The sequence below is a fragment of the Marmota marmota genome, unplaced genomic scaffold, assembly GCF_001458135.2.
Source record: "Marmota marmota marmota unplaced genomic scaffold, marMar, whole genome shotgun sequence".
Taxonomy (NCBI): Eukaryota; Metazoa; Chordata; class Mammalia; order Rodentia; family Sciuridae; genus Marmota; species Marmota marmota.
The window spans coordinates 2,478,185-2,487,315 of record NW_026000138.1 but is presented as its reverse complement, the minus strand read 5'-3'; the positions used below and the strand labels follow the sequence as shown (position 1 = coordinate 2,487,315).

Sequence of the window (9,131 nt, the reverse complement as noted above, 5' to 3'; positions counted from 1 at the left end):
GGCTCCCCCTCCTCCCCTTCCTCCCCAGCCTCCTCCACCCCCACCTCCACCACCTGTTGAGCCTGCCAAGCTGCCCTTTAAGGAGCTAGACAACCAGTGGCCCTGTGAGGCCATCCCCCTAGGCCCTCGTGGGCGAGATGAAGTCACTGAGGAGTTCATGGAGCTGGCCAAGGTACGGGGGCCGTGGCGCCGGCCACCTAAGAAGCGCCATGAGGACCTGGTGGCCCCCTCCGCCTCGCCCGAGCTCTCTCCACCCCAGCCCCTCTTCCGGCCCCGCTCAGAGTTTGAGGAGATGACCATCTTATATGACATCTGGAACGGTGGCATTGACGAGGAGGACATCCGCTTCCTGTGTGTCACCTATGAGCGGCTGCTGCAGCAGGACAATGGCATGGACTGGCTCAACGACACACTCTGGGTCTACCATCCCTATATCCTGTGGGACGTAGCCGTCCATGTCTTTTAGGACTTCCTCACCACCCTCTGGGCCCCTCCCAGTCTGTAGCAATCATCAGTGCCCATGAAGCCAAGGGCACTGGCCACTCCTGCCCCAGGTAGTGCCTGTGCTGGCACTGTGCCAGGTTCCCAACTGAATCATCCTTGGTGCTCTGTGGCCCACCTCATCCCCAGAGTTGGTGGGGATGAGACTGTAGAACTTAGCAGTGGCAGTGGACACCAACTGTGTGTCCACTCCTCCTGGTGCCTCCCCATCTAATCCCCACGACCCAGCGAGGCCAAGGCATTCGGCCTTCCACTTCCTAGGTGAAGAAACTGAGGCTCAGGGAGATGAGGTGATGTGCCCCAAGTCACTAGCTACAAAGTTGCAGAACTGGGACTTGAACTCGGGCAAGTCTGGCTCTGGAATCGAGCTGCTGGCCCCAATGCCTCATTGGAACTCTCTAGGGCTGGAGCTGTCAGTATCCCTGCTGTTCCAGACTAGTGAACCTTCACCCTGCCTCAGAGACCCTGCTAAGTATATGGCATCATTCACACCAGTGTACAGGGGAGACTGAGGCAGGGTACTTCCTGAACATGCCCAGGGCGTGGCCATCAGAGCTGGCGCTGTGTCCGGGGGTAGCTGGTGGGCAGCTGAGATAGGTATAGACACCCCCGCGAGATGGGTCTGGGGTTAGGAAGGCTGGACCTGCTGGGACAGGCCTCCTGAGGGGCTCTCTGAGAATGTATGACCCTTGACCCACACCCACCCACCAGCCTCTCTTCAGCTAAGAAAAAGAAACGCGATGATGGCATCCGTGAGCACGTGACAGGCTGTGCCCGCAGCGAGGGCTTCTACACCATTGACAAGAAGGACAAGCTCAGATACCTCAACAGTAGCCGCGCCAGCACCGATGAGCCCCCTGCAGACACCCAGGTACTGGCACCAGGGAGCCCCCTTTGGCGCCTCAGGTGGGGCCATCCTGCAAGGGTTGCTGGTATGCAGACTGCGCCTCACCTGCCTGCTGGGGGCGGTGCCGAGGGGTGGGCGTGGCCTGTGGGCAGTGGAGAGCTTCCAAAGGGTTTTAATCAGGGACACGAGCAGAATTACACTTCCAGAGGTTAATTCATTCCCATTTTTTTAAATGTTGACAGTACTAGGGATTGAACACAAGGGCTACCACTGAGCTACACTCCAGCCCTTTTTATTTTGAGACAGGGTCTAAGTTGTTGAGGTTGGCCTAGAACTTGTGATCCTCCTCCCTCAGCCTCCCCAGCAGCTGGACTTTCAGATGTGACCCAGCTCATCTCTTTTTTAATTCAGCAAATATTCCTTAGCTTCTGCTGAGTAGCAGGCACTGAGTGAGGGACTAAACGAGTGGACAATCCATTTCCTCATGGTATTTATATTTTAGTGGGATGGGGAGGAAATACGTGAGCAATAATTATGTGCTTCCAGGCAGAGCAAATGCTACGGAGAAGACAGGAGAGGAAGTTAGGGATTGGCAAGTTGGGAGGGTTCAGAGAAGGTCACATTTGAACCAGACCTGAGTGAAGTGAGGGGACCAGCTATGTGGAACAGAGAGAGGTCACAGAGAAGTAGAAAGACTGCAACAGAAAGTTGAGACAGGAGAGAGGCTCACAAGTCCAGGAGGTTGTGCATAAAGCAGTATGTGCAAAGGTCCTAAGGCAGGGGGAGCTCAGCAGCGTAAGTGGGACAGCTGTGGCTAGAGAGGTAGGGAACAGATTGTCAGGGCCCTGGGGTCTGGGTTGACAAATTTAGACTTGTATTTTGTCAACTGGCAACCTGGGGGGTGTTGAGAGAGGTGGGGTCTTGCGGATCTCTCTGTGATGGTTGAAGCTCATGTGGGCTGCTGTGCAGAGATCCGGGGAGCTGCCAATACAGTTGCTGCAGTTTTGGGCCAGACATGAGGGTGGGTTGGACTCAGGGGGCCACAAGGGAAAGAGAAGATGTGTTTGAGGTTGGTCAGGAAGTCAGATGGACAGAATTGGGCCTGGATTGGGGATTGGAAAGGAAGAAATTGGTTGGGCAGCTGAGGGTCTGGCTTGCAGCTTGGGCTGGATGCCAAGCCTGAGGTGGGCATGCAGATGGCACCTTCACTTTGGGACAACCTCAGTGTGGGGTTTGTGGGACACCAGGAAGGGAAGTGTAGCAGACAGTATAGACACCCAGGTAAGCAGCAGAGCTTGGGATCAGGGCTTCTGGTCTGGGATCCAAACAGCTGTCATCAGGATGGAGCAGGTTTTCTAAGAGCGTGCAGGAGGAGGGAGCCGGCCTGGCAGCTCGGGGTTCAGGGGTGCGGCAGAGGCCGAGACAGGCAAGGAGGGATCTGTGTGGGACACTGGGGGCCTTGCTGGGGTTCTCAGGGGTTAGGGCAGACACCTCGCATACTGCAAAACTTAGCTGAGGTCAGGAAAAGTGGCAAAGGTTGAAGTGAAGTTGTGATGTTGTTTTTAAGGTAGGAGAAACTTGGACACATACAGATGCTGATGGGAAGGAGGAGGCAGAGAGCCTGATGATTAGGGGTGGACAGGCCAGAGGAGCCCAGAGGAAGGAACCTGGGGAGTGGGGACAACAAAGAAGCAGAGCTTAGGGAGGGGCTGCCTCAGGTCCCAGGATGTGGGCTGCCCACCGAGCCCCAGCAGCCAAGTCCCGGGCTAATCTGTGTCTGTGCTGCGCTTGGCAGGGCATGAGCATCCCGGCGCAGCCTCATGCCTCCACTCGGGCAGGCTCGGAGCGGCGTTCAGAGCAGCGCCGCCTGTTGTCCTCCTTCACTGGCAGCTGTGACAGCGACCTACTGAAGTTCAACCAGCTCAAGGTGAGGCTGGGCCCCACCCAGGGCAGCTGGGGCTGAGGCAGGACCTGAGGCCAGAGCCTCACCCCTCCTCTCACTCCCTCCCCCAGTTCCGGAAGAAAAAACTCAAATTCTGCAAGAGCCACATTCATGACTGGGGCCTGTTTGCCATGGAACCCATTGCGGCTGATGAGATGGTCATCGAGTATGTGGGCCAGAACATCCGCCAGGTAGGTGCTGCCTGGCAGGATGGGTAAATGGTGGGCCCCGGGTCCACCCAGACTGACATCCTTTTGTGGCCAGGTGATCGCAGACATGCGGGAGAAACGGTATGAGGACGAGGGCATCGGCAGCAGCTACATGTTCCGAGTAGACCACGACACCATCATCGATGCCACCAAGTGCGGCAACTTTGCACGCTTCATTAACCACAGTTGCAATGTGAGTGTCCAATAAGGGGTGTCTGTGCCCAACCGAAGTGCTGGGCACCTAGGAGTCCCAAGCACAGGAATCACCTCAGCTTCCTTTCACACTTAGGTCAACTGGGGGTGTGGGGAGCTGTGGCCTGTAGGAGGCACTTTTCTCATCCAAGCCTCAGTGTCTCATCAGTAAAATGAGCGCAGTGAGACTTGTGTTGCTGTGTGAGGACTAATGGTGCTCAAGAAATGGTTGGTTCACTGGGCGTGGTGGCACATGCCTGTAATCCCAGCACCTTGGGAGGCTGAGGTAGGAGGATTGCAAGTTTGAGACCAGCCTCAGCAACTTAGCAAGACCCTGTCTCAAAATAAAAGGGGCTGGGGATGTAGCTCAGTGGTAGAAACCCCAGTGGGTTCAATCCCTACTCAAAAAGAAAGAGAAAGGCTGGTTCAGTTCTGTGTGTTCTGGGATCGCTCCTCTGTCTGGGGCCTTTTCTGTGGCTCTGTTGGCTCCGTGCAGCCCTAGAGGCTCATGCTCTGGACAGAGTCTCCCAAAAGAACTGTCTTTTTTTTAATTTTTTTTTTTTTTTATTGGTACTGGGATTGGAACTCAGGGCCTCACACATGCCAGACAAGTGCTCCACCTCTGAGCTACGTCCCAGTCCCAGAACTTTCCACAGTGGTGTGACATCGACCGCACTGTCCTCTGGTGTGGGCCAGCTGTGTGTGGTTGGAGCACTTGAGTGGCCGGTGCAACTGAGAAACTGAGTTTCGATTTTATTTAGTCCTATCGAGCCTAACAGTAGACGGTGCTCGGGACTGGGTAGGGAGTGCGGCCCCAGCTCCCCTCAGCAGCAGGCTGGCCCAGGCTGCTGTGGCAGTGCTGCCTAGTGAGCTGCCCCGGGACAGCTGCTCCACGTCTCACTGCCTCAGTTCCTTCATCTGTGAACAGGGACTGTGACAGTCCCTTCTTATGTAGGCTGTTGGGAGAGTCCAGTGTGCTACTGCATGTGGCCCGTGGAAAGTGCTGACAGTGACGAGTCCTCTGCGTGTACTGGCCTTCCTGATGGTGCTTTAACCGCCGTTGGGCTGGAGGGGCCAATAGAGCCTTTTCTGTGACTGTCCTGTGAGATCTGAGGGATAAGGGGACATCGCCTTATGTAGGGCAACATGTGGCCAGCGGCCCTGGGGCGGGCATGTGGAAAACACCTGTTTGAGGGGCAGCAAGGGGACAGTGGGTAGAGGAGGGAGAGAGGACAAGGGGGAAGGTCTATATGCCGGGTCACAGGCTTGTTGGTTGAACTGAGGAGTTTCTCTAGAAGCCAAATCGGGTCCTGAGTTCAATCTATAGCACACAGAAAAAAGGCCTAGCAGGCCACTAGAGGGTATGGAGCCATGGGGTGACAGAATCTGCCATCCCTTGGGAAAACTGTCCCTGGCTGCCGATTCTCTGAGTGGCAGCAAGGGCTGTTGTGTCCAGGTGAGCAGTGAATGGTGATGGGAGCCCAACTGTGACTGGTGGCATCAGGAACAGGGAGCAACAGGGAGCAGCAGTCAAGACTCCAGAGGTCATTAGGCAACAGAATCCCCTAGACGTGGTGGAAGGGCAGAGCTGGCACTGATGGAGGACACCAGGAGCTGGGTGCTCAGGGGCCAGAGCAGGAGCCCATCAGGAATCAGCTATGAGCCAATGCATGTGCCCTGAGCAGGTAGCTGGGTTTCCGACTGTGGATGGAGGCTGGCATGCCTCTTCCATAAAGGGTCAGGTGGTCAATATTCTTGTCTTTGAGCCCCAAACGACCTCTGTAGCAGGCTTAACTGCACCCTTGTAACAATAGCAACCATGGGTGATAAGCAAATGATGGGTGAGTGTGGCTGTGTGCCAATAAAGGTTTATTCACAAAAAAAAAAACAAAAACAGGTAGCTGAGGCCTATAGTTTGCTGACCTTGTTTAGAGCTCAGAAAAGTAAGGCCTGGTCATGTTTATAATCCCAGCAACCAGGAAGCTGAGACAGGAGGATCACAAGTTCAAGGTCAACCTGGGCAATTTAGCAAGACCCCTGTCTCAGAATTTAAAAATTAATAAATAAATAAAACAGGGCTTGGGATGTAGCTCTGTGGTAGAGCACCCCTGGGTTCAATCCCTAATGTCCCACACATAAAAGAAGTAGTGAGGCCTGGGCCAGAGAGATTTTTAGGAGTCGCCTATAGCACAAATGGAAAAGGAAGTAGAAGCTCATCGTCATCATTATCATTTTTATTTACTATCAGGGGCAAGGGGTTCCTGTCACCCAGAGAGGGGGAGGGCTGAGCCTGGAGCAGCTGGCCCATGGGCAGGGCCATACTGGGTTTGAGAGGCTGGGGGCCTCACCGTGCTGCCCCTCCCTACAGCCCAACTGCTATGCCAAGGTGATCACGGTAGAGTCACAGAAGAAGATCGTCATCTACTCCAAGCAGCACATCAACGTGAACGAGGAGATCACCTACGACTACAAGTTCCCCATCGAGGACGTCAAGATCCCTTGCCTCTGTGGCTCGGAGAACTGCCGGGGGACCCTCAACTAGGCCCCCCAGCGCCAAACTCGAAGGATGTTCGCTGCCACCTGGGCCGGACCCCAGGCCCCCGGGCCGGCCCCTCCCGCCCCATTTCAGGTGCTGTCCCTCGCCCCTGCGGCCATCAGGGCCTGGCGCCCCCAACACTACCCCAGGACCCGCCCGCAGCTCCAGCCCCGCAGCGGGAAAGGGCTTCTCTGTCTTTCCATCGTGTCTCTCTCATTGTTGAAGAAATGCTCCTTTCCAGATGTGCGTTTAGCCAGACGCCATTTCTGTCTCCCTCGGTGTCCCCGTCCCCGTGGCTCTCTTGTGCTCCTTCCCACCCCATCCTCGGCCTCTCCCATCAATTTGCTGCTATGTGGTTTTGTCTTCTTTTTATTTCCCTCCCTGTCATAAGAAAAGACATTTTAACCGTTGAAATGTGAAGGCAGAACAGAGAGGGGGGACCCGGTGGGGCCAGAGGCCTCCAGGACGAAGGGTCCCTGCACCCTCTGGGCAGACCGGGCCAGGTGCTGGGGGGAAGGGCCGGGCCAGTGGCCTTGACCTCGACACTACAATGCCGAAAGGCCCCCTCTCTGCCAGTGAACGCAGTGAGGAGACCCCACCTCTTCCCCTGAGCTGCTCCCCAGTCTGTCCCTTCCCTGGGGCCTGGGAGAGCCAAGCTGGTCCCAGGCAGGAAGGTCCCCTGGGCACTCCCTGCCCCCCAAATCCTTGGGGCTCAATGTTTACTTTCTCATTCGGATGCCAGCAATGAGGGGGCTTCCCTGGGGCCCAGCATGGGGGGCACTGGCAAGGGGGGTCTCCACTCTCCACTGCCCTCAACCCGTGCAGGCTAAGGGGGCTCCCAGGGCAGGGGTCTCCCTCCACCATTACGGGCTGTCTTGACCGTATGCATGTGGCATTTTTCGTTCATAAGCTTCACCCGCAGCCCAGCCCACATCCACCTCCCCGCCTCCCACCCCTGGCCACCCCTCAAGGCCAGAGCATATTTATTTTCGGAGTGAGCAGGTTATTTCTCCCAGAGAAAGAAAAATCTTGGGAAAGATTTTAAAACTCGGATCTAAGTCTTTGACAGTGGTTTTTTTTTTTTTTTTTTCCCTTTTTGCCCTTTCTCCCCCTCCCTTCTCATCCTTTTCAGGGTTTATTTCCATGAATTTTTTTTTTCTAGTGCGTGTATAAAATCAAAACGAAGGGAAAAAAATAGGTTTTTGAAGTTCAGAACCAACTTTGTATATAGACTGCCATAAAGGACTTTTTCTCGGGAACTTGTTTCTTGTAGAAACATGTGGGAAGACTTTTGCTCATTTCTTTGTACTTCCAAAAAAAAAAAAAAGACACGAATGCAAGTCCCCCGCCCCCTGGAAAGCAGAGCAGGCGTGTAAATAATCTCTGGAACTGACTGTTGTGACCCAGGTGCTCACCAAGGGGAGCGCTGGGTGGGAGCCGCGCCCACCGCGGCCCAGGCTGCCAGCCTCTGGTATCTCAGCTTGTGTCAAGCTTGTTATCATGTAAATTCTGTACAAAGAATTGTTATTTTTCTCTTTTTTGTCGTTGTGGTTTTGTTGTGTGTGTGTGTGTGTGTGTGGTTTCTTTTTTTTTAATTTCTTCACCGCAGGCCCTCTGTTTGAGACTGTGCCCACTGGTTCCAAGGTTAAGGAAATCGATGGCATTAAGACAGGGGGGCACCTGGACACAGCGGCGACCTTCTCTTCCGTTTGCAGTTTTCTGCCTAATGGTGCAACCGAGGAAATATTTATTTTTCACATGAGGAAATGTGTAGTTTGTAGAGAGAGCCGATTTAAGTTACTTGTGCAGCCCCCAAGGGGCTGCCTCCATTCTCCCCTCCGCCTCCATAACAGAAAAGTGGGGGATGTGAGGAATCCAGGGAGGGCCCACCTCGGCCCTTGCTGTGCCTCCCCTCGCCCAGCAAGGAGGCTGTGTTAATGCTCGGCCAGCCTTGACCAATGGCGAGGGACTGGGCCCCCATCTTCCCCAGGACCCCCGCCCCACCCCAGGATGCTTTGCAATAATCCACATGTGTGTTGGCCCATTTTTCTCTCAAAGCCTTTGTTTTCATTGAACAGATTCTCTGCTTTTGAAGTGTTGGGGGTTTCTGCTTTTTTTTTCCCTTTTCTCTGCCTTCTCCCCTCTTTCTTCTTTCCCTCCCCCCGCAAAGAGAATAAGTTTTAGAGATGTTTGTATGTATAGACTCTGTCATCCATCAGTATGTAACTTGTTTTGAAGAGAAGTGTTTCCGTTGTGGGTGTGTCTTGCTGTAAATATTTGTTCATATTTTTGTGAATTCAATACTATGTACCATTGTATTATAGTAACTTTTATAAAGCAAACCATAAATATACTGACTTTTCTTACAGATACGCCGTCTCTCTTGCTCTCCTCTCTCTCCCTATCCTCATTTTTTTTCTATCTGTTGGGAGTACACCCTGCTCACAAGGAGGGCAGGCTGGCCAGGAACTGGAGGAGGGTATGGTGTGGTTCATTCAGACCATCGTTCTTAAACTCTGAGCCTGTAAGTGGAGTCTATAAACTGGACCAAATTACAGTCAGATAAGACCTTACACATATTTTAAGTTTTTCTTGTAGATTTTTTTCTTAGGTGTTTTTCAATTTTAGTATACATGCTGCCAAAACAAGCAGAATAACTCCTGTATCTAATGCTGCTAATAGTCTGCAGCTAAGGAAACAAGATCAAGTATCTTACTATCACCAGAAGTACCTGGAAAGGTGGTTCCTCAACCATGTTTTAACACTTGGGAGACATCCCTCTGGACTGCAACTGAAAGGAAGAAGAGACAGATAAAATACCACAAGTTGAGAAGAGAGTGTTTGTGGTATTCCAGGGCCACTGCTTGATCCCCCGACAGGGTGAAGAGGGGCCTGTGGTGTTTG

At 53.6% G+C, this 9,131-nt stretch overlaps 1 protein-coding gene across 1 annotated transcript in view; it reads left to right on the top strand.

The window, feature by feature from the left end:
* The window catches only part of Setd1b (SET domain containing 1B, histone lysine methyltransferase), a 27,318-nt gene extending 18,721 nt beyond the window's left edge, over nucleotides 1–8,597 (top strand). Inside the window, exons 13-18 of the mRNA XM_048785483.1 lie at nucleotides 5–431; nucleotides 1,206–1,372; nucleotides 3,144–3,275; nucleotides 3,362–3,481; nucleotides 3,555–3,692; nucleotides 6,060–8,597. Coding sequence (XP_048641440.1) covers nucleotides 5–431; nucleotides 1,206–1,372; nucleotides 3,144–3,275; nucleotides 3,362–3,481; nucleotides 3,555–3,692; nucleotides 6,060–6,233 — 1,158 coding nt within the window. The 3' untranslated portion in view covers nucleotides 6,234–8,597. The remainder of the gene's footprint in view (nucleotides 1–4; nucleotides 432–1,205; nucleotides 1,373–3,143; nucleotides 3,276–3,361; nucleotides 3,482–3,554; nucleotides 3,693–6,059) is intronic.
* Nucleotides 8,598–9,131: the final 534 nt, after the last annotated feature.